Raw genomic sequence first — 26,136 nt, 5'->3', positions numbered from 1 at the left:
TGAAACATGCCCATATTTCACTGGATGCCAGGATTGCACAACCACCCTCCCATCCATTCTGAACAGAGAAGTGCAAAGAGCTTCTCTCTTCCCCCACTGTTGGAGGTGTTTCTCTGCACAACTTAGCGGTCCTGTCTTTTTCTGGGTTTTTTGATATGCCAACCATTTTGTATTATGCCATGGCCTCATAGCATCCATTTTGTGACTGGAACCAGTGGCATTTTCTCAAAATTCCAAATATGTACCATCCCAAAAAAGTTAGCCCCATTCTGGTCTCCAAAATGGCTAAAGTCTTACTTATTTTGTATGACTGTTGACTAGATGATCTTTTTGAACATGCCTATTGGTTTATTATTAGATTTACTGATCAGTATTAATTTTTGTTCTGGTTCAAAAATGTGGTGTAAATTGTCATTTCTGATATTTGCAATTTGTATTTTTAAATGAGGTTATGTTACTGAAACTATTTTATCATTTAATATTTGTAGCTTCCTAGACAGGACTTCATCCTGAAAGGCAGCCTAAAAAAATTAAAACAAGAAACCAATAGGATATTTTGATATTGAATTATGATGTTCTAACAGTCCATCTCCTAATAAGTTATTCCCGTAAGCAATCTTTGAAGCTGGTTTAGATGATATAAACATATGTAAAAACAAAGTTGTTTAAACCCTGGACCTGAAGAGCCTCGTCAAGGAGCAGAGAGCATTTCCAAAGGAGATTCCTACCCCCTTCAGAAGCAACTTTTCAGGGGGCTCAAGTGGTTATTATAGGGATGCTAGTAAATTCCAAATATGGATGAGGTCCAATAATTGCCTCATTGACTGGCAATGGGCACACCTGCTTTTTACTTATGGTTCTTGAACAGATGGAAAGTCAATTCAGCTCCCTGTGGTTCACCTACAATTATTTCTGTATGTTTGGATGAAATGCTATCCATATAAATTGAATTAAAGCACTGAAAATAATACTAATCCAGTACAACATAATATAAATAAGAACACACTTGTTGAAATAGTTGCTGAGTATTTAATCCTTTTTTTACACACAGACACAAGCAACTTCATTTAGGGAAAATGACAAACACCTACAACACTCCATTTCTGCAACTAAACAATTTGAAGGATAGTGCATCCAAAGAAGGCACACTGCCCAATTCTTCTTGTTCAAGTGTTGAAGTAGGTCCTCTTTATGCCCAAAATACCACACAGAGACTGGGATATTTGTATGCAACTTTAAGCAAAGATGAATAGGGAGTTTCAAGGAGGCAACTCAAGTGGCAACCAATACAGAGGGATGGGAGAACCTGAAAAGTACAAGAGAGGGAAAGAGGGCCTACAGCTAAATACCTAAACTGATGGCAGAAGCCCCCAAGTTTTCTCCCACACAAGAGGGAACCTCGTTTCGCTGCTTTTCTGTATCTGGTGTTCCGAGGGTTGCCTTGCTTCTCTTACCTAGCCCTACAGACACCTCCACGGAGGTACTTGCGGCCAGCTTGCTGGAAAGCTCCCTCACACCTGGCGCTGATTATAATATATATATACTGTATATCGATAAGAAGCTCCGCTTTCAGCCAAGGGCTTCACGCGGATCGATGCCTGACCCCGTAAGGATTTCCTCAAAATGGCTCCCCTTTTAAAAAAAAGAAAAACCCCGACTCTCTGTATTCTCCTCACAAACAAGCACCGTAGCTGCTCCGCCGTGTTTTCGCCTCACCGCCGCCGCGCGGGTCTTAGTTGGTGGATTCCTCGCCCTTCCCCACAAAGGACCCCCCCTTGTGAAGTCCCCCCCCCGGCCATTAGCAGCCCCCCCCCCCCACGTTACCAGGCTCGGGGGAGCCCCCGAAGGAGGGCGGGCGACTTCCACTCTTCCCTCAGCAAAGCTTCATCCACACGGGGCAGCTCGCCAGGCCTCCTCGAGCTCGGCGCTCGCCCCGTCCGATGCCTCCCGGCCCCTTCGAGGGTAAGGCACTAAAGGGGAGCCGCCAACAAGCTCGGTGGCTCAAAGCAGCAGCGCCCCGAAAGGGAGGGGCGCCCCCACCCCACGCGCGCGCACTCTCACACACAAACACGCTTCGCTCTGAACCGTCCCAGCCAATAGCATCGCACCATCGAGCTCCCTTCGCCCCGCCCCAACCAACCCCCATCATGCTTTTGCCTGCTTGGTTGAGTGACGGGAAAGCGGGTGGGTGGGAAAAACTGCCGCCCGCCAGCGCATGCGCTGTACCTAGATGTCCTTTCCTCCGTTTAAACGGTGTAATCTTTCAACTGCCGCCGCCCGCATCTTTCACATTGGCCAATGAGAAGGCGAGTGGGGCGGGTCGAGTTTTTTTTTTCCCCTTCGCCTCGGCCTGCTCCACTTTTCATTGGTTTAAAGGCTGACAGTCGTTTGGGTCGGGATTTGATTTGAAGGAAAGTAGTTGCAGTATTGAGCCCGAGCAGGGGCAGAAGGTACTTTGTCTTCGAGGAAAGGGGGTTTGCGCTGGAGCAGTTGAGTATTTGTTTCCATAACGAGAGTGTTTACTTAGTGTGGACACAGAAGACCACGTCGCGTGATTACCCCGCCCTCTAAAGTGCATTCGATGCTTTACTGGTGTACATAGGATTGCGAAAGGACAAATCTTTATTCCGGATTATTTCATTCCGGAATAAAAACTCCTATCTTTTGTGTAAAACCAGACACCGTATACACACGGTGACCGGGAAAGCTTATCGTAAAGCCCGGAGCAAAAAACAACGAGGTGTCTTGTGGCACCTTAAAGACTTTACCAGATTTATTACCATAAACTTTCGTGGACTGTAGCCCACATCATCGGATGCATAAAGTGTTCATCTCAGTTACACGCTGAGGCAGCGAGCAGCTTTTGTTTTTGGTTTGCTGCCCCAAACACTAATCAGTATTTGAGTACCGGCACTTTTCTTGTTGCAATGGTGCACATGATGTTGGGGGTTGTAAACAGTGAAGAAAGAGGGAAATGAAAAGTTTTTCATTTATCTGATGAGGTGTGGACTGTAGTCCACAAAAACGCAAACCATAATAAATAGGATTGACTTTAACGTTGCTGCAAAAGACAAGTAATCTCTAGATTATTAGTTCATCCTTCCTGGTGGGAAGAATTTCCTGTTGCGTATGCACCAAGAAACTGATGGCCCCATATGAATCACCAAACGCCTAATATTGGGTCTCCCTATATGCAGTAAAAATACATTTGCCCTTTACCATGTGAAGTAGGCTAAGGAACATTATACATTCTCTACTGCCAGAGAAAGGGAGGGACAGTATAAAATAATTATAGTTACCTGCCTCAAGCCTTTGGCAATAAAGCTTAATACATTCATACAGGAAGGGGTGGAGATGGGAACACACCCATCATTCTCACTCAGCACATGGGATGTGCTCATCAGAAAGCATGCTTACCTGGTGCATCAAGGAAGCTTGATATTGTCTAGCAGCAAGGCTGCATCTGGAACTTGAGTACAGCTAAATATATATATGAAGAGATACAAGGCGTGTTATGCTTTGGATGCCAGTTTACATATATCAGCCATACTTTATCTTACAAGTGTATAAACAGACCAGAGCTTGAGTTCAAATACCTGCTCAGCCATGAAACTACTGTGTGACCTTGGGCCAGTCACATTCTCTCAGTCTAACAGGGTTGTTGCAAGGATAAATTGGGAGAAAGAAAAACCATTTACACCACTTTGAGCTACTTGGATATAAATGCAATAAATAAAATAATCATGTACTAACTAAGAGTTTTAGCAAAAATATTATTTTTTTATAAGCAAGTGGAATAGAGCAGTCTGACTCTGTCATGCATACCTTACACAGGATGCTGCAAAACAAGCCTCTGCTTGCACCTCCGCGGGTGCTGAAGGGATATTATCAGGATGCCTGTGTTTCCTCCTCCTGCTTTCCTAAACTATGTCATTGACGTTTTTAATTCCTAGTGCTTAAGAAACTGAGCTTCCATGTGTAAAGGGACTCCTCATAAGAAGATTCTAATGAACTAGAATACAAAACAAAGTAATTATGGAAAATACCTTTGAGGATTTTCAAATGAATGCACAGCGTCTCCTCCTCCCTTTGCAACTCCCTCTTAGCCATGCTAACATGAAACATTCCTAGAGATTGCCTGTCTAGATAATTTATAAAGATTTCAGGATGCAAACATTTGCTTTTGATCTTAAGAAGCAGTAACAGATGATGGCCATGATAATAGTAAATAATTAACTTGCATGGACCTTCCCATATAAATAATTAAAAGTCTCCACTGTGTAGGTGGAATAAACAGATTTAAGACATTAAAGGCTTCAGAAGAAATCCAATACCCATTCGAAATACTCCTTCATAGGTCCCAATGAAAACAAAAGTTAGTTGTTAAGTGAGACTAGGCTCATTCTGACATTCCCACCCAGGACTGGAAAATGATGGCTTGTTACTCTATATTCCCTTTGTGATCCCACTGAACAATAGCAGGATGAAACCAGAATAATAAATAGCAAGGTGTCTTGTTGCATTTATAAAGATACTGTGCTACTCCAGTTTTCTAGGCTCAATATAAGGTTACAGCTTATGTAATTAAATATATCCACTATGAAAAGGCATTGCTGTGTCTGAGTCTTAACTGTTTGGTAGTAGGCAACAGAAAATGTTCCAAGAATTTTGCTATTATACTGGTTGCCTAGGAAATTAGCCAGACATTTGCCTGTGATGTGTAAGTATAAAGGAGCATTGTCAATTTAACGATTAATATTTTCTGTACAAGTATATGTACTGTTTCTGTTTTATAGATGTAATGGGAAATGAGCAGGATTTGTGTATTGAAAGATGCGGGGGGCAGGCATGAAATAAATATTTAAGGTGTAGTAATTTAAATTCTGTTTGCCTGTTTACATGCATTTGCCAGAGGGTATATAACAAGCTGTAACTTAGACCCCAAAGCAGTTTAGACTCTAGCAAAGTTGTCCAGCATTTGACAAATGCTTGATGTTCCGAGGTACTTTGGTAGCCAAGCAAAATGTGTTGGTTTGCATATATAGAAACTAATAAATGGCTAGTTCATGTAAACTAACCCAAAGCCAGACCTCTAGGGGTGAGGAGTAAAATTATACTTCAAATGCACTTTTCATTTTAGAATATACACAGAAGTAGATCTACGGATATCCCAAGCCATTCAGAGTTACATAAAGAGTGCTCTTTTGTCCAGTTAATGTAAAATTTGGAGCTAATAAAAATTTATCTGGGGATGCAGGTTAGTCAGAGTTTTCTGTTTGAAAAAAGTGCCTGGGACAAAAAAAGAAATCCATTTTTTTTATTTCAGTGGATTTACCTCAGACAAGAGTATATAGGATTGTCTTGATAAAATACCACCAGATGTTCTCTCTTACTTCCCTTTTTAATGTTCACATTGAAACCTTGCTGTCTCAAATAAGGACAGGGCTTGCACATTGTTAATCCATAGCTGTATGGAAGGCAGCAACTTTTCATCCCGGTGGTGAAGTACTATTTGTTTGCATCCAAAACTCAGTGTTCATGAGCCACTGATAAATTTCAAATAGTGGAGGTGTAGTTCAGCAAAACATGCATATTTTTGAAATGTAGGGAGGTTTCTGCGACTAAATAATTACCAAGACTTCACCCCAAAAGGAGCTTATAACAGGGCAGCCCTACATTCAGGTGGATAAGGGAACTGATTTTTGCTCCACATGCCAACACCTCAGGAATAGCAGTAGCCTTAGTTAAGCTGCAGCTAACTGGCACTATTGATTGTGGATATAATTTTCCTTCATCCTAGGTTAGATCTTTAGGCAACCCCAAAGATTTTAATTGCATTAATTATAAGTAGGACTGTATGTGAAATGGACTCCAGAAAGTTTTAGAGTATGGAAAAGGAAGACTTACAAGTTTATTGTACTGTTTTATTTAGTTAAGCTAATGTGCATGTTCTCTCAAATCTTTCAGAATTTGAAAGCTGACATTCAGTGAAAGTCATATTGAATATGCTCAGAATATGAGTAGGTATTGTAGGTAAGAACAGTCTAACTGTATGAAGGCTAAGCCAATAATATAGTATTTGATATGCTTTACCCTGAAGACAATACCGATGATGAGCAAGAAGATCTGCCTTATGATGGAGATCTACAAAATACATATCAACACAAGTGTGATTCACAAAACCTAGAAAATTCCACTTGTGTAGAAGATGGATCTCAGCATGTTTTCACCTTGACATCTTCTCACATGAGCTGTCATTCAAAAGAAAAATCAGACTGCAAAACACAACTGCCTGAAACAAAAATAAATCTGGCAACATTGCAAAGGGAAAATGACATGGAATCTCCCAAGGCAACAGAGAAGGAGTTACTTGCTTGGGATGTTAACAGTTTAGGAAGAAATCAACATCTATCCAACTCAAACATTTCAGATGTCCTTTTACGCCATTTTCCCCAAGACGAATTATCAAGTTTGTGCAAATTGATTGATTCTGAGACTCTCCCAGAGATATCATTTACTGAAAGTTTTGATGAAACTATCCTAAATAAAATTAAGATTTCAGAAAGTACAATATCTTTACCAAAGGAAGAAGGAAAAAATCTTGAATGCTGTAATTCAGAAAGAGAAGTAAAATTTGAATCAGCTGACAAAAATTGGGATTTGACTGAAGTTAAGGAGTTTGTAATGGATAAAAGTGTGAATCACATTCGTGACAGAAAAGATTGTAAAGAAGATAATCTTCAACTTGTAATTGAGAAAGAACATGCAATTAATGAAGACTTCCATTATTTCTCAACCCCTAAAGAAGTGTACCAAGAGCACAAATATTTTCTGGAAACAACTTCGCATAATCTCAAAAATGGTCAACGTCAGGTTCATTATCAGCTTCCTGATTTTTCTAAGGTTGCTCCAAAGGTCAAAATACCTAAAGGAAAAAATAGCAACTCATGCCCTATACCTAAAAAGACCACACACACCCCAAATTTGCTTGGTAAATCAGAAGTTGTGAAAGATGTTTTAGAAGCGATGAATTCTTTGGACTCTGTTGCAACCAAGAATGAAGAAAAGGGAATTAGCACACCTGAACTAGACCAACAACTAGAGGTAGATAAGAGGTGATATTGCACATAATTGGAATTGCCATTGATAGCCAAGCACAATTTTGGGTGTATTTATTATGCCTGTAACAACTCAGCCAGCCACAGATTTCTGTGTGTCTCTAGACACTGGTTTGTGCAACACACTAAACTTTGACTTAGTGGGACCATGAAAATGGATGAACTCTTAGAAAGAACCAGCAGCTCCTTTGCTGCCACACTGATTTCTTAGCATTTCATCCAAAGTAGGGCTCTCTCCTCATTAAGCATGAGCTTACAGCAAACTAGTCCATAAACTGAATGCCTACCTTTTATTTTTTTGTTAAATGTAAAACCAAAAACCAGGGAGACTCCACTAATCTGTGGAGGCAACCCTAAGCATGCTTTTTCTAATGAGAAAACCATATGAGCATAGTGAGAGTTAAAGGTAAAGGAATAAATATTAGCTGGCATGCAAAGTGAAGAGTGCAGCCTAATACCTTACATTTGTGCTGAAGAATTTACCTGTGGGCTGGGATTGAAAGGAGACCTACTGCAAATAGGAAGCACTTCTACCCATAAAAGGGTCATTCCATGATTTCTGCTGGTTCCCCACTCTATGGGCCATGCCCCATACAGTTCCAGAGGTTCCCTGGCCAGCTTTTTGGAATTTCAGGGGACTATATTGGAAAGGATGATAATGGCAGTTGTTAAGATCCAAGCCATTACCTCCAGTCTAACCGTCCTGCAATATGCACTGATTGGGAAACTTCTACCAACCTGAGTTTTCCAAGGGTAATATATCCAGAAAAACATTTGTTATCTTCTTAGATGGTGGTATACACATGATCCTATGTAAGAAAAACTTACTGAAACTTGATTATATCTATTTCTTGCATAGTGTCAGGGAACTGCCATCGGAAGGAAGGGAAGTGAAAGGGCTCACACAGGTTGGGAGAGACTCAGCAGCTGAAGAGGGAACCAGTAGGGGGAGAGGAGCTGAGCTGAGGGAAAGGGAGCTGGAGGGATGGCTCAGAGACACTTCCAGCGAAAACAGTGGGGAAGTTTCAGGACCTCCTGTAGGGACACCCACTCCTCGCCGGAAACTGTCACGCAGAGAGTCCAGAAGACGTGTTTCCGTTAAGGAGCTTTTATGTTGGAAGCGATTCCGAAAGCAACCACTGTCGGAATCTGCCAGCGACTGACGGAGCCATGTTTAAGGGGCTCCGTTACAGACAGAGGTTTGCAAACTTGACCAAACTCTGAGGGACTAGGATTTTACACACAAGCAGCTCATCGTCCCATCACAGCATTCCGACAGTCTTCGTGAGCAGCTTGTGCAGGAGAAGGCATCATGAGCAACCCAGCCGGAACCGGAGAAGCAGGAGCTGGAGCGGGTCCAAGCCTGGAAGAAAGGTACCGGGTGTTGGAGGTCCAGCTAGCGCTGCAGACGGCGAGGCTTGAGGAGAGGAGGGCTCAGGATGCAGACAAAAAGGGGAAAGACACCCAGCTCGTCAGAAAGGTACCAGGATTGGTGCAGAAGTTTGGGGGGGAGCCCAAAGACTATCATGGCTTTCGGACAGAGATGCAATATGCCCTCAATCTGCAGTTTGATGAATTCCCTGACGAGGAATCACGAGTGGCTTTCGTGATTGGGCATCTTGAAAAGGGGGCGAGAGACTGGGTTAGACCCCTGATGGCAGCGAATAGTGACGTCCTAAAGGACACGATGAAGTTCTTTCGCGCCATGGATCTGATGTTTTCCAGCGATATTGAACAGGGAGTGGTCCGCAGACAGTTAATGGCTTGCAAACAGGGGAGCCGATCTGTCCGTGAGTACTGGACTGAGTTCACCATGTTGATCCATAAATTGGGGTGGGATCTATCGGCGGAACCCATTCAAATGCTCTTTGAAGAAGGGCTTTCTTCGGCTGTGAAAGACGAACTTTCCCGGGCGCCCAGGGCGGAGTCTATGGACCAGCTGACCAAATCAGCGCTGACCATAGGAGCGCGCCAGGAGGCGAGAGCATTGGAGAGGCGGGAAGGGAAGGGGGAACGTTGGAAGGAGTTCCGCATTCCAGACATTCCAGAGCCAACTTTCCCGCCGGCAGAGCCGATGGAAATCGGAACAGCGCGCGCGCGCGCAGTTTCAAAGCCCAGTGAGGGGGGAAAGAAGGAGGGAAAAGGCGCCCGGAAATGCTATCTCTGCCAACAGCCAGGTCACTTTGCCAGAGTCTGCCCCCAGAGGAAGGAATGGCAAGGGATGGTAGGAGCTGTGGAGGGAAGAGAGGAAGAAATACCGAAGCAAGTAAAAGCCAACGCCTGGCTGCCACCGTCGGGGCACAGCAGCCAGGCCAAAGAGCAGTGAAAGTGCCCACGCCAGAACCTCCTAAACCCGCCCTAGTGATAGAAGTGGCGCTAGAGCTGCCAAACGGACACCCTCTAAAGATAAAGGCGCTGTTGGACTCAGGCAGCTCCTGCAATTTCATGAGCAAAGAGTTTGCAGCTGAACACCAGATACAGACGATCCCTTTAAGCAACCCCCTGCAGGTGACCACGATCGATGGCAGGGAGCTGTTGGGAGGAGAAGTCAGCTTGCAGACCGTCCCAATGATAATGAAGGTGGCAAGGCACACCGAACTGATAGCGTTTAATGTGGCCACCTTGGGAGGAGCTCCCATTATATTGGGGATGAGCTGGCTAGCGTTACATGATCCGCTGGTGGGCTGGCATCAGAGAGTGGTTTCTTTTGGTTCAGCACATTGCTTAGAACACTGCAAAGAGGGAAAGGGTTTGGCAGGGGCCCAAGCCACCCTAGCAGGGACTGAAGTAACGGAGAACGTGAAGGTACCACGACAATACGCAGATCTCCGCGACGTCTTCAGCGAAAGGGAAGCTGACCAACTACCCCCGCATAGACCCTTTGACTGTCAAATCAATTTACTCCCTGGGGCACAGCTCCCTGTAGGCAAGCTGTACGCCATGTCAGACAGAGAGATGCAGGAGCTAAGAGAGTTCATTGACAAGAACCTGAAGAGAGGGTTCATCAGAGAGTCCAGGGCGGTGGGGGGCAGCCCAGTGTTTTTTGTGGATAAAAAAAACACGAACAAGCCGAGGCTTGTGTGTGACTTCAGGGCCTTAAATGCAGTGTCAGAACCAGTGGCTTTCCCTATGCCCAGGATTGACGACATTTTGACAAGGGTCAGGAAGGGAAAGATTTTTACTAAACTGGACCTAAGGGGGGCGTACAACCTGATACGAATAAGGAAGGGGGATGAATGGAAAACCACCATGTTCACCCCTTTGGGGGCATTTGAATATTTAGTTATGCCCTTCGGCCTACAAGGAGGCTCCGCGTGCTTTCAATCGTTTATGAACCACGTCCTGGGGCCTTTGCTTTACAAGAATTGTGTGGCCTTCTTAGACGACGTGTTGGTGTATTCTGAGAATGAGGAGCAGCATGTGAGAGACGTCAGAGAAGTGTTGAGCAGGCTGCAAGCCAACCAGCTGTGGGTGAAACTGGAGAAGTGTCAGTTTCATACCAAGGAGGTGGAATTCCTGGGGTATCGCCTGTCAGACAAGGGATTGGCCATGGATCCCGGCAAGGTCCAGGCGGTGCTGGAATGGAAAACACCCAAAACAAGGAAGGATGTGCAGAGGTTCCTAGGATTTGGGAACTTCTATCGTAAGTTCATCCGAAACTTTGCCCACCTGACGGCGCCCATTACGGACTGTCTCAGCAGTAAGAAGAAGTTCGTTTGGACTGAGGAGGCGGAGCGAGCATTTGAGGAACTAAAAAGGGCCTTCGCCTCGGAGCAACAACTCCTGCATGTGGATTTACAAAAACCGATGAGAGTGGAAACTGATGCATCAGACAGAGCTATTGGGGCGGTGCTTCTGCAGCCAGGGAAGGAGGAGTCAGAGTGGAGACCGTGTGCCTTTTTTTCGCGAAAGCTGAACAAATCCGAGAGGAACTACACGGTGTATGACCGAGAACTACTAGCCATTCATGAGGCGTTCCGGAGATGGAGGCACCTGCTAATTGGCGCACAACATAAGGTGCAAGTGTGCACTGACCACAAGAACCTAGAGTATTGGAGGACGGCACGAGTGCTCAACCAACGGCAAGTGAGATGGGCCCAGGAGTTCTCCAAATTTAACTTTGAGATTTGTTACGTGCCAGGCCCAGAGAACATTAGGGCGGACGCTCTCTCACGCAAACCTGAATATTTGGAGGGGGAGGGAGCACCAGAAGAGAGACATGTCATTCCAGAGGACCGCTGGGTGTGTGGGGCGGCATTGGTGGGACAAAGAGAACTGGTAGAGGAAACAGAGAATGATGAATACGCCCAGAATAAGCTCAGAGGTCTTAGGGGTGAGGGAGAGGAACCAGGGGGTTTCGAGGAAAGAAATGGAGCTTTGTATTACAAAGGGGCACTGTATATCCCTGAAGGAGACTTAAGGGGGAGGGTACTCAAGCAGTTGCACGACAGCCCCACGGCGGGGCATTTTGGACAACACAAAACCATGTGGTTGGTCACCAGGGAATTTTGGTGGCCTAAGGTGAGGGAAGATGTACGGGAGTATGTAAGAGGGTGTGAGCAATGCCAGCGAGCCAAAGGGGAGAGGCGGGCACCGGCGGGGCTATTAGAACCCTTACCAACCCCAGAACGACCTTGGGAGGCAGTGTCGATAGATTTTATGACTGATCTGCCGAAGTCCAAGGGGAAAACAGCCATCATGGTGGTGGTAGACCTACTAACAAAGATGTGCCACTTTGTAGCCTGCTCGCATGCAGTCACGGCGGAAGAGACAGCGAAGTTATTTGTAGAACACATTTTTAGGTTGCGCGGGGTGCCATTGAGGGTGGTCTCAGACCGAGGAAAACAATTTACTTCCAGGTTCTGGAGGAAGCTCATGAGCTTACTGCAGGTGGAGGTCAACTTTTCGACTGCCCGGCACCCTGAAACCAACGGGCAGGCGGAAAGAGCAAACGGGGTCCTCCAGCAATACCTGAGGTGTTATGTCAATGACAGAGAGAATGACTGGGTAGAAAAGTTGGCGCTGGCGGAATTTGCCTACAACAATGCCGAGAATGTGTCCACAGGGATGAGCCCCTTCTTGGCTAATTATGGGTGTCATCCCAGGGCTTTCCCAGGGGGAGAAGGGGAGAGATGGGGTGTCCCGGCAGCCGAGCATTTTGTAGAAGAAATGGAAGCAATCCATCGTCAGCTCCAACTCAACTTAGAAAGGGCGAAGGAAGAATACAAGAGGCAGGCAGACAAGAACCGAAGGGAAGGTGAAACCATAAGGGTGGGAGATAGGGTGTGGCTGTCAACCCAAGGGTTGCCGTTCAAAGGAGGTTGTAAGAAATTAAGACCCAGGAGATTGGGTCCCTTTGAGGTCATTCAACAGGTCAACCCAGTGGCTTTCAGGCTCCGGTTACCCAACCACATGAAACTGCACCCAGTATTTCACAGGTCGTTACTGTCACCGTATGAGGGGGGACGAGAAGGGATGGCCACTCGGGGACCGGTCATAGAAGAAAGGGAATGCAGCAGCCATGTGGCAGAAATCCTCGACGCCAGATGGAAGGGGGATCAGGTGGAGTATTTGGTAGCGTGGGAAGGAGAACCGGAGTCAGAAAACACTTGGGTAATGGCAGAAGATATCAATGACGAGGTATTGATAGAAACGTTCCATCAAAGGTTCCCAAGGAAACCTCAGCCTGTGGAGAGGTTCCGGAGGGAATACTTTGGGACCACCGATGAGGAGGAGGAGTTGGAAGGATTCTCGGAATCGGAAGGGGAAGGGGAGATGGACTCTGAGGAGGAGGAGTACTTCGAGACCAGGAACCGCAACAGGTGGAGAGAAGTGTTCGGGACATCGGAAGATGAAGGAAGTTCATTCCGGGGTTTTGCCTCCTCACCGCCCGTAGAGGAGGGGGCGAGAGGGGATGAAGGGGGCCCTGGAGGGGAGGTGGATGTCAGGGAACTGCCATCGGAAGGAAGGGAAGTGAAAGGGCTCACACAGGTTGGGAGAGACTCAGCAGCTGAAGAGGGAACCAGTAGGGGGAGAGGAGCTGAGCTGAGGGAAAGGGAGCTGGAGGGATGGCTCAGAGACACTTCCAGCGAAAACAGTGGGGAAGTTTCAGGACCTCCTGTAGGGACACCCACTCCTCGCCGGAAACTGTCACGCAGAGAGTCCAGAAGACGTGTTTCCGTTAAGGAGCTTTTATGTTGGAAGCGATTCCGAAAGCAACCACTGTCGGAATCTGCCAGCGACTGACGGAGCCATGTTTAAGGGGCTCCGTTACAGACAGAGGTTTGCAAACTTGACCAAACTCTGAGGGACTAGGATTTTACACACAAGCAGCTCATCGTCCCATCACACATAGTATTGTATATCATTTTGATTATGTATACTGCCTTGTTAATATTGGCACTGAAGAAATTATAGCAATAAGATATTTCCTCTTCATTAACATAAGCCCCTTTCAGGTAACCATCTGTATGTGATCTTTTATATGTATATATTTTAATTCTAGTCCTGTTGTTAAATTATTGATTTTTATATGTTTTTAGTTGTTTCTATTTTAGTTGTGATCGGTCTATATACTCTCATTATGGGAAAAGGTGATATTATTATTATTATTATTATTATTATTATTATTATTAATGAGCCCAAGCACCAGTTTGGATCCCAGACTGCATTTTCTACCCTAACCTTATCCTTTGCTCATAGCACTGCTTCCTGGCCCAATATCTATATTTTCCTTTCAGATGCATTATCACCATTAGCCACTTTTTCCAGAGTTCCCATTATATCCAGCACTCATCTCCCAGTGTAATAGCATCCAGTATCTCCTGAGCCTACCTTCTCTATGAGGATTTTCCTGGCCAATTTTTTGTTTTCTTTACAGTGCTTACTCTATTTGAATATAGATTTTTCCTAAGCAGCTAGAACATTAATGAATGACCTTGGCTATGGGAAAAGTATTGCTCACAGTCAGTTGCTATTTTTGCTTTCCATATACAATATATGTTTATTGTTTTCTCTTTTTTATATCTATTGAAATAATAGCTACTGACAAAACAAGCTGAAGCTCAGAATCATATTGATCATCTAAGATTTAATACAAAGGTAAGTCTCCTATAACATGAAGTCAGTTTTTCTTAATATCTTTTCTTGCTACAAAATATTAATATATTTTTTCTGAATACAAATGTTTTGTTTATGCATGCATGGTATAATGCATTGCAAGCACATTCTGTATTCTTTTCAGTGTCTGTTTAAAACATGTGCAAGGCTGCCCTGGCATGTAGAAAATACATGTGTTTTATCTCTTTTTAGCTACTATTGATTTAAATCTTTTTATATATTATTCACTTTTTATACAGAATTTTAATGCTTTATTTTATATTTTGTAAACCACTTAGAGGTTTTCTTGTAGTCAAACAGAATGCAGTTCTTGTTAAATAAATATGCATATTTTCATACTGTGGTTTATTTATCTCTCTGCTTCAGTATTTTATGGAATATAGTGCGCTCACTCTTCCTAGAGCAGATGCACTGGAACAAGCTAATTTTCCTTAGGTATAGCTGGTATAAACAGTAACCCTAGTCCATGGCTATGTTTGAACAACCCTAGTGATGACTCCTCTTTTCCACCACCCAACTTCAATGACCTAAGATGTCTCATCAATTTGCTATGTATTTTACCTTATTTGTGTAAACCCTAAAAATTCCATTGAAGAGTGGTATATACATCTTTTAAATAAATTAAAATATACTGGTGTTTGGATATCGCTTGCCTAATTTTACCAATTTATTATTTGTGCCTGTGGATGCTTGGGGTGGGGGTGGGGTATCATAATGAGAAAGGCAAGTGAATGTTTTTATTGTGGGTGCTGATTTTGTACTTCACAATGAGTTTTTGTATATTTTAACAGATACCTCCTTGCTCAAATCAAAATAGACCAAATCCTGGCATTAAATCAGAAAGTCCTGGAATAACTACAGAAATGTTTACAGTTCTACCTGTAACAGTCCCTGTGAAGCCCATGGTTGGTTTCTCCCAGTCACCTTTCTCAGGTAGTTCAAATGGACTATTCAAATACTTAGAATACAGTTATTATTTTACTTGTATAGCCCTCTAGAAGTTGTTTAACTACAACTCCCTGACCATTGGACTAAGCTGACGGGAACTGACGGGAACTGGAGCGCATCTGGAGGGTCTCAGCTTAAGCCACCGCTGTTCTGCCTGTTTGCTGTTGTACACTATATGAAGGAAATAGCATACAGATCACATTAGCACTTTTGTCATATTGTTCTGTAGAACTGCCGTCGCAAAGAATGATCTCACCATTACCCTCAGCTGATGCAGCAAGACAATCATCTGGGAATCAACGTCTGTTGCAAAACGTTACAGAAGAAGAAAAGCTTTTTCAGATGTTAAAGGAACAGTCAAAAGAGCTAAAATCAAAAGTAATACAAATAGTTCTATTTTAAATACAATATATATTTGAAACAAACACCTTGTTTTTCTTAATACTCCATCTGAAAGCTTAAATGAAATGCATCCCTTTTTCTTAAAGGTGGAAACATTTTCTAACTGTCTTACACAGGATGTATTCCCAGTGGAAGAACGCCATCAGGTGAATACCTTTTTTTGTGTTTGAAAACAAAATTGTTACATTTTAAAACTCTGTTTTTGAAAAACAATTTGTAAAAATAAAATGTATAAAATCTAGAATAGCAGCACTATTCTCTACATCTTATACTCAGAATAAAGTATAAAAATTGCTGTTTAAGTCAGTTAAAATTACTTTCCATTGAAATAAGTGAGACAGGTGAGTCAAGACTTACATCTCATAGATTTAAATGGGAACTAAGTTCAGTTACCTTAATCTGTGCTTAATAATAAATCATTTTCATCAGAATCATATGAAGTTGTAATATCATACTCTCTCTACAAGTTTGTACAGGAGATGCGGTTAACCTATGGCCCTCCAGATATTATCGGTTTACAGCTTCCATCATCCCTGACCATTGATCTTGCTGAGAGATGAATTCCAACATATGAAAGGGCACTGATTAGCCACCCCTGGTGTTTAGGACTTCAGTCTTAATGGAGCAGTTTTATGACCACAGGTCTTGCTATAAAGGCAATTATAATTTGAATAAATTCCTTCAATTACCTTAACTCCTAAATTACCTTCAGAATTAACTGGGAGATTTTCCTGAAGGGGAGTGAAGGCATTTGTTTAAGTATACTCTGCAGGCCACAGATGTAAAGCACCCGTAGATTAAGATTAATCAAATTTCTTAGTTGCCTACTGCAAAAGAAATCTCTGGGTGGCTTAAAAGAAATTTACAAAAACTATTTCAACATAATAAGTAATGATACTTACATAAATTGTATACCCCAAAGCGGCACCTCATTCACTTCTGCAGAGTAGGCAGCTCCATATGCATATTTCTTCCACAGAATGCTACCTGCACAGACATATAGAGTTCTTGGTAGAGCAGTACTGTTTGAGTGCAACATTTTGACAAAACAGGCATTCAGTTAAATATAAAAAACGTTTTAAAAGACTGGTGTAAACTACTTTAGCTATTCATGTTATGTTTATCTTGTTATGTTTGAAGCTATTGCTGTGTCCTTGGAATGTTTAAGGACAGCACTGAATATTTCAATTACTAATCTATGGAAAAATTGTCAAATAACACCAAGGTTACAAATTTTGTTTGTGAAGCTTTTAAGGCTTTTAAAGGAGCAACTAGACAAGCTGGAATGGAATTATTTAGCCACGAAGGAGAAACATTGTACATTTCGGCACCAACATCCCACATACTCATCAATGAGCATCGGAGAGTTTGATCCTAACAGGTCAAGTATTTTTTTAAAAAACAATAATACACTAATAATATAACCATTTTAAAAAATCTTACATTTTATGTTAAAAAATTATTGGGACGCACATCAAAAATTACTTTACGTTTGGTCACCCACCAATTCTCTCCTGCAAATGCCTCCCAGGCTGATACAAGAAATAAGCCCAGTCGTGGTGAAAACAGAGTGCATCCCTTTCCTATCAGTTCACCCTTAAAAATGCCTGCCACAAGTGTTACAACAAATGTGGGTTTTGGAACAGGACTTAAGGAAGCTATCTTATACTGTACTGAGTCAGACCATTGGTCCATCTCTAACTCAATATTATCTACATATAATAGCAGCAGCTTTCCAGGGTTTCACATGGGAGATGCTGGGGATTGAACCTAGGAACTTTTGCATGCAAAGCCTGTATTCTACCACTGAACCATGGCCCTCCTTGCATGGCTCCCCCCATTGTTTGTCCTCCATGTATATTAAGAGTCTTGCAAATATGAAACAGCAATTCCAGACATACAGACTGGCATTGGATTACTCTATGAGGTGGTAGGGAGGAAGGCAACATCCATTAACTCACTATTGATGGTTTTCTGAGTAAGTTTTCTGAGTAAGGCAAGCTAGGGTTTTCTGAGTAAGGCAAGCTGGGAGTAAAACGAACAAGTGATCCATCCAGATGGGACAAGGAATTTGCAGGAAAGTCTGTGCAGAAGGATCCTGTACATGGAAATATGACATTGGGCAGAGGAGTGAAGGCTAGATAGTTGTGCTCCTTCCCATTCACCTCTCAATGTGTAACTATGTCTGACATGTGTCACTACATGCAGCTTCCCTGCACATGACATTATTAATAACGAGCCCTTTTCTATCTGCATCCAACCTTAAGATGTGGCTAGCAGCACTCACCTTTTTCATGATTGCAACCCTTATTTTGAAGTTCAAACTTCAACTTCACCGTACTCAGTGCATGTTAAACATTGTGGGTTGCATCCCGTGCTGTGCCAGTGGGATTCTGCTGGTACAATGGGACTTCCCCAACCCTCCTGAGCTGATTGTGAGGGCATGCAGGAGGCTGGAAGGGTCAAGAGAGGAAGAGAAAGTTCTGCTACATGCACAAAAATCCATTGCGCCAGTAGAGCTGCAGTGTCGGATATGGCCTTTTAAATACTGCAATTTTTGACATTTCATTTCCTTACCGAGCCCATTGTATCTCTAATACTATACTGATAAGAACAAGAAGCATGTATCAATATTATAATGTAACTTTGTATCTTATATTATTTGGATTTAGAAAAGTAGAGGGGGAAATATTTAAGCTTGGGATGCTGCTTGAAGATATAAAAGAGAAAATTGATAAGACTGCCTGCAGCCCACGTTCCTCTGCTTTTGTAACATCACCATCATGCACACGTTGTGAATCTGCTTCTCCCTATTCAAGTCGTTCTGAGGTAAACCATTAAGTCCCAATAAAGAACAAAGCATATTGTTTTATATCACATTATCTTCACTGAGATTGCATGATTGAATTATGTAATAGTAGAGTGGCAATACATGCACTCAAAATGTAGCAATACTGTCATAGTGCCACACCCCCCTAATTCACCAGTCCCATTTCACTGGATTTTCAGGTTTTGAAAGTTTTAAGGTTTAGACCTTCTGAGTTTCTGTCTCCTCCACAGGATCATGCAATTTAGCTTTAAGCTAACAGCAGGCCTTTGGACCTCTTCCAGATATGTATATATCAAAATGTGCTCCTTGGGATGACAGTTGCTAAATTGTATTGAAATATTATTTTCCTGGTTTAGCTGTTTTGTATCAACTTACAGTGGCTTCCTGGGGTATGCTTAAACTTATCAGACATCATTTCTAGCTATGAGCCTGTGTGTTAATACATTACCGTAGTTGCACAAGACTCTTCAGTCTAGAGGCGGTAGCTAAATAATCCTGGTTTTTAGATGTTTTGTACACATTTAGACTTAACATGTGGATTCCTTCTATTTCATTAGGGAAGAAATTACTTCAAAACTATGAACTTCTCAGAATAATAGAATTGTGGAGTTGGAAGAGACCCCAAGGTTCATCTAATCCAACCCTCTGCAATGTAGGAATCTCAACTAAAGCATACATGACAGGTGGCCATCCAACCTTGGCTTAGAAACCTCCAAGGACAGAGAGGCCACCACCTCCTGAGGGAGTCTGTTCCACTGTCTAACAGCTCTGTCAAAAAGCTCTTCCTGATGTTTAGTCAGAATCTACTTTCTTGTAACTTGAAGCTATTGGTTCGGATCTTAGCCTCTGGAGCGAGAAAACAAGTTTGTTCCATCTTCCATGTGACAGCCCTTCAGATATTTGAAGATGGCTATCATGTCTACTCACAGTCTGTTTTCCAGGCTAAACTTATCCAACTTCCCCATAAGGCTTGGTTTCCAAACCGTTTAACATCTTGGTTGCCCTCTTCTGCACACATTCCAGCTTGTCAATATCCTTCTTAAACTGTGATGCCCAGAACTGGACACAGTATTCCAGGCATGGTCTGGCCAAGGCAGACTAGAGCAGGACTATGACTTGCCTTGATCAGGACAGTATACTTCTGTTGATGCAGCCTAGAATAGCATTAGCTTTTTTTGCTGTTGCCTTACACAGTTGATTCGTGTTAAGCTTGTGGTCTACTAAGACCCCTAAGTCCTTTTCACATGTACTACTGGCAATCCAGGTGTCCTCCATCTTATATTTGTGCAGTTGGTTCTTCCTATCTAAGTGCAGAACCTTACATTTGTATCTATTGAAATTCATTTTGTTAGTTTGGGCCCAGTTCTTCACCCTGTTAAGGTCATCTTGAATCTCCTTAATTAACAGGAGTGAAAATTACAATATTTTTTCAGTTTTTCAGATCTTTTGGTTGGCATGCAAAGTGGGTTTTGCAGATGAAAATGGTGTGTATATATATATACATATACATATATATATATATATATACATATATATATACACACACACACACACACGCAGAACTCTCCAACATTGTGAAATTGCTATGAATGTAGCAAGTTCTTCAGTAGGTCATAATATCCATTTCCCCATGTGGTTCTTTCATAGAGTCCAGCAATTTCAAACATTAGTGAGTCCCCACAAAAGACTGCTTCTGGCATGAATATTGCTAAGAATAAAAACTATGGAGACAATAGAAGTCAGCCTATGGAGATGATTCCACAGAGAATGTATCAGCAATCTAACAAAGGTACCCAACATCATCCCTTTCATCAGAAGTAAGTATTATCCATGGAAGTTGACTATTAAATGGGTCATAATGTGTTAACTATTTGCTCAGTTCAGCAGATCTCCAAATCATGGCCTAAAAGGCACAAAACATATCAAATACTTTCATGCTCTTTCTCATGAATTGGTATGCTATGGTTAGTGCTTGCTCTCACCAACCCATATTTGGAAAGTGGTTTTACAGTTCTGGTTTGGAGGGCAAGCACTACCCATAGCTTGGCAACTCAGATCTCACAGCAAAATATATTGAGCATTAAACTATAAACTGGAAGTAAAGCTGTATGTGAAGAGTGTGTGCATGAGCCCATGATTTTGGCCATTGGTATCTGAAAGAGAGCCTATTCTGACAGGCCAAATATAAATGTTTTGACTAAGGTCCAAAGAACTACCTTAGGTATGGCCAAGTGTTTACATATATGCAAACATTCTATTTGACCTATATTCCCAAGCAGATCCTATAATTTTAACATGTTCCTCCACTAATGATATCACTACCAAAGTGGGAAACCTCTGTGCATCAGCATGTATTAGTAGAAACTAGATGATTAAAGCACCTTACCAGCCACACTAGTACTCAACAATTCATTCTAGTGTGACTGAATGTGCGACAACACACACACACATCTCCTATGCAAAAAGTCTTTTGCTGGCCTGTAAACTGTAAAATTCTATTTGTTTGATTATAATTTAGTGGCTGATCTGTGATTGGAATTATAAATAAAGACTGAAATATATATGCAATATAAAACAATCAGCTCCATGCCATATCATAAGTTGTTTTGTATGAAACTCACCTTGTTTTCTAAGTGGTTTACTATGCAGCATTGAGGGCTCTTTTTCAGAAACACACATTCAAACTCTCTTGGGCTCATAGAACTCGTACATTTCTTTGGAGTGTAGATCATTCCAGCTGAGTTCACTTAAACATTTCCATGTAAACGTGCCTAGGATTAGTGTTAAAAGGCTCGTTATAAAGCAACATCCATTGAAATGGCTGCATATTGAAAAAAGCCTTATAAATGTGAAATACAGACTTGAAGACGTATAGGGCAACACACAGGACAGTATCCAATTATGTCTGTTAGCTTGTACAATCGGACTTTTGGATTCTCTTCTTGTTCCTCCAGTTCCAACTCACATCCCCTCTGGAGCATATTTTGAAAACTTGTTTGCACGGGGGATGTCTGTAGAAGAAGACTTGCACAAACAGATACCCACTCACTATGTTGGATCTCACCCACAGAATGTAACTTTATTCTTCCCGTTTGTACCAATTCATTCTGTGCCTCCCTCAGATCTGCAAACAGTTGTTTAGTGAATTTATAACCTGTTTTTAAATGCTTTTTTTTAAATATCAAAATTACAAGGAGTTATTATTAAAGACACATTTAATAAAACAGAATTTTGCTTTCCCCTTAGCCAGCTAGAGCTGCAAACTAAATATTCTTGTGAAGATATAGTGAATCCTCTGGAAAAATCAGGACTCCCAGCAAATGAGCAATCTACTCATGTAAGTCAATTTGATTCTCAATTTATTGTTTTATCAGCTTGATAAAACTAAGATGGTTCTAATTAATTACTGTTGACTAGGCTAACATCATAAGAAAATTCAATTGCTGTCATCCAAATAAATATATAAGGAACAATGTGCATTAATGCAGCAGGTGTTGACGATGGAAATAATAAGAGTCCTTTGTTAATGTACTGTGTTTTGTAATATAGCAGCATTGCTCCTTTTCACCCATTAAAAAGGCTGGAGAGCTACAATCCCACAAACCACTTATAGGCAGAGGAAATCAAAATGATTACAGTGATCAAGAAAACACAGATGGGTAAGTTTTAATCTCAGAGGTTCCAAAATATACTCTCTCAACTATTCCAACTATAACACATTTACACTGTATGATTAGCAACAAGGCCAGCTTCAGGTTGTGTGCCCTTGGGCAACTGAGTATCAGTTGACTCCTTTGGCACCACCAATTTTGCACCGTCCCTTCTTATTCTAACCACTCTCCTTCCCTCTTTGTCACTTCTCGCTCATAACCAAAACAAGTCTTACTCAACACAATCTCCTATTTTCAAATAAAAATATACATTTTTTCACATTACTAATTGCCTATTTTTGCGCAGGGGTAGACTTTATAGTCCACCTGTCTAATTAAAGCTGTAAAAATTAAAGCCTCTATTGAAAGATGCCAGCGTTTGTGCTACTGTCACAATCTCAGCCACCATCAAATCAAAACCTCTCAGTTCCCAATAGTTGCTAGCGACCAATGCCAATGATATGAATCATGTTGACTGCAGTTATTCCCCACATAGAGCAATTGAATTTTAATTTGTAACAGACATGACAAAGTTTGCAGAACTTAGTGTTTATCTATGGTCCTTCCTGAAGCACGTGATCTTCAATGTCATGCTGATGGAAACAATAATTTGCAAGTAGTAGCTAGTCACCACATCACAAATTACTCATAGGATTTTGCAAACTTGTAGACAGATCAGCACATCTAAAACACACAACATAGCAAATCCAGCCTTGGTGTTACAGAAATACACTTTAGCTCAAACAAGCCAAACAAATGTTTTCTCAGACTCTGACCAGATACCATAATAAAAAAGGACATAAGAAAAAGAAACTTCAAAAAGAAAACTGCAATTTCCCTAAACAAAATGGAGCACCATCCCAACTAGGAAAGACTAAAATGTTTAGAGTTTTTTAGTTTAGTAAAAGAGAAAACTAAGGGTAGATGTGGTAGAGAATTATTAAATTATGGGTTTTAAAACTATACATGATCCAGGTTTATACTGTTGCATTGCTTATGTGCAGTTTCACTTTTCTTTATAACTTTGATAACTGGGAATGATGAATAGTGTTTTAAAGCGTATCTGGAATTGGTGCTTCAATAGCATGTTTTTGTGAGGAGGTCTTTTGACGCAACAGTGCTGGCTTGCAAAAGGAGAGTTCTAGGGCTCATGCTTAAAATGTGATTACAGAATTATGGAAGCAAGGGTGACATTGCTATGTCCTTTATATTGCGCTGATCCTCTCTCTGACATGCATTGTGCTCATATTTTATTTTTTACCCCATAAGTAATTTAAGCTATTGGGAAATGAGATCTCCACCCCCAGCCAATCCATATAATACCAACAATCAAGAATCCAACGCGACTATATTGAAAGAACGAGGTACAGAAAGATAAATCAGCAAAAGTATATAAGTTTTAAAAAACCAGCAAAATAATTCTAATAGATATCACCCACTAATCCATTTTTTCTGATATACATTTTTTCATAGGAAGCTTAACTTATCCTTCAGATCACAGGTTTCTTGATGAGTTGAGGAATCCTGCAAAGGATCATATTATTATACATCCTAGACTGAAAATACAGTTATCAAGTAGACAAGTTTGTCCCTGTTCTTCCAGCAGGTTAGTATGTACACTGCGAAACCTAAACTCTACACATACCAAATGTGCACCCTCACCATGTTGAGGCACACATCCTTGATATGTCTCATAGGGTGCAATCCTAAACCCATTTACATGGGACTAAGTCCTACTGAATTCAGTAGGATTTAATTTTGAGTAGACGAGTAGAAGACTGCAATGTTAAGAACCTCTGTGCTGATTGTTAACATACAATTAAGCATCTCTCCTGTGTTATCTGTTTCCAACATAGAAATAAAAAAATGGAGCACAGGAAAACAATAAAAGAAAAGCCAGACTGTGAAAGGTACATCTTCTTAGAAGGAAAAGCAATGGATTTAGATTTATCAGGTACTTAAGTTTTGGTAATATTAACAAAAGGCCTCACATTATTTGGAATTTAAGTGTGAACTACTAAGCATCTCTAGTAAACATTACAATAATCTGATGTCAGTTAAAGTCAATGGGTGTGATTGAATGTAGCAAGAGTGGCCTTCTGCTTGCACAGCAGGGCTCCTCCTTCCTTGTCACAGCTCCCCTCCCCCCAAAAAAAACTGATCTGGAGGGCTAGGAGATCCTCAGAAGCAGATTTTGGGGAGATACAGTGGTGCTAGAGCAGGGAAAAGAAAACTGCAAGTTCTGTAGTTTCCAGCAAAAAACAGCTGCTGTAGGCAGCAAAAAAAGATGTGCTGGTGCCCCCGTATTAATGAGTACTGTCACACAAAAAAGCTCAATATATGTACGTGTGTGTACATATGCATACAGTGGTACCTCGGGTTACAGACACTTCAGGTTTCAGACGCTTCGGGTTACAAACTCCACTAACCAGGAAGTGCTTGCTCCAGGTTAAGAAATTTTCCCCAGGATAAGAACAGAAATCGCGTGCCAGGGGCGCAGTGGCAACAGGAGGCCCCATAAGCGAAAGCACACTTCACCTTAAAAACTGTTTCAGGTTAAGGACGGACCTCTGGAACAAATTAAGTTCTTAACCTGAGGTACCACTGTACAGCTTTAAGTATATGTAAGTATTTATAAATAAAAATTATCAGGGCAATGCACCTGTGCACTCCCATTGTCCCAATCAAAAGCAACCATCTCATTCAGGCAAAAGAAACCACATGTTCAGCTAGATGCATTTTAAACTTCAACAGTGAGCTTCCTTGGTTGTCCAACTAAAAAGTTATGGGATTCTTAGTAACATAAAGGTAAAGGGACCCCTAACCATTAGGTTCAGTCGTGACCAACTCTGGGGTTGCAGCGCTCATCTCGCTTTACTGGCCGAGGGAGCCGGCGTTTGTCCACAGACAGCTTCCGGGTCATGTGGCCAGCATGACTAAGCCGCTTCTGGCAAACCAGAGCAGCACACGGAAACACCGTTTACCTTCCCGCCGGAGCGGTACCTATTTATCTACTTGCACTTTGACGTGCTTTTGAACTGCTAGGTGGGCAGGAGCAGGGACCGAGCAACGGGCACTCACCCCGTTGCGGGGATTCGAACTGCCAACCTTCTGATCAGCAAGTCCTAGGCTCTGTGGTTTAACCCACAGCACAACCCACGTCCTCTTAGTAACATAGGGCTCAATTAATGCTTCAGCTGGTTCTGATGACTGACTGGTACGGACCGCTATTACTCCAGCATTAGAAGACCTTGACTGACTTTCCCCTCCTAGCTCAGTTAGAACCCTAAATGGTGAAGGGTCATCTTTTTTCATTTAAATCCAGCCATCAGTAACTTTATCTGCATGTGTAAGGCCCTTCTGAAGTTAGGCAGGTGGCAACCAAAAAGCCTTTTCTACAGTAGCACCATCTTATGGGATTCTCCCCATAGAAACAGAATGCTTTTGCCTGGCTCATAAAGATACATAATGAAGGCACCAGACAAGTCTCCCTGGGGAGAGCATTCCACAAACAGGGTGCTACCACAGATAAGGCCCGTGAAGGAGGCTCACAAAGAAGGGCCTCAGATGATTGCACGGTCTGGGTCAGTTCATATGGGGAGAGGTAGTCTTTGAGGTATTTGTGCACATTTATGATCCTCTAAATTGTTTTTGCTGCTGCTTTAATCCGTTGTTGCTGCTGTTAAATCTCCATGCTTTTACTGTTGGTTTGACACCATTTTTTATTGTGCCTTGTAAGCTTCCTTGGGACTGTTTGTGGGTGAAAGGGAAGATGCGAATTCCAGGAATACACAATAATTTTATACATACGTTAGTGTTTCAGTTGTTCCAAGAGACTTAACTGACATGGCAGCAGTCATCACAGATTTTAATGAAGTCAAGCAAGCCTTACATTTCTAAGGCCAATACATTACATATGTATTAACATGTTTGTTTAACTTGGGGTGTGGTGTTAGGTAGTGACACCGAAGACACTTCGTTCTCACACCTACTAGACAGTTCAAGCAGTGAAGTATGTCTGGAAAAGAGTATTAAAAGTCATGGATCATGGACAATGGGCCTACAAGAA

The 26,136-nt window shown here is 42.0% G+C and overlaps 1 protein-coding gene across 1 annotated transcript; it reads left to right on the top strand.

The window, feature by feature from the left end:
- Window positions 1-2,312: 2,312 nt before the first annotated feature.
- On the top strand, window positions 2,313-26,130 carry LOC308469000 (protein AKNAD1-like; the record flags this gene model as incomplete). The annotated part of the gene is made up of 15 exons (XM_081024323.1): window positions 2,313-2,489; window positions 5,968-7,104; window positions 14,160-14,219; window positions 15,029-15,170; window positions 15,415-15,563; window positions 15,674-15,733; window positions 16,835-16,968; window positions 18,260-18,416; window positions 20,065-20,234; window positions 21,664-21,754; window positions 21,967-22,076; window positions 23,337-23,431; window positions 23,541-23,673; window positions 23,924-24,021; window positions 26,024-26,130. Coding segments are annotated over exons 2-15 (2,526 nt in total), but the record flags the coding sequence as incomplete, so codon positions are not given.
- Between the last annotated feature and the right edge of the window lie 6 nt (window positions 26,131-26,136).

The sequence above is a fragment of the Podarcis pityusensis genome, assembly GCF_964106645.2.
Source record: "Podarcis pityusensis genome assembly, contig: HAP1_SCAFFOLD_569, whole genome shotgun sequence".
Lineage (NCBI taxonomy): Eukaryota > Metazoa > Chordata > Lepidosauria > Squamata > Lacertidae > Podarcis > Podarcis pityusensis.
Note: the sequence above shows the minus strand (reverse complement) of the source record. Positions and strands in the feature narration are given on the sequence as shown.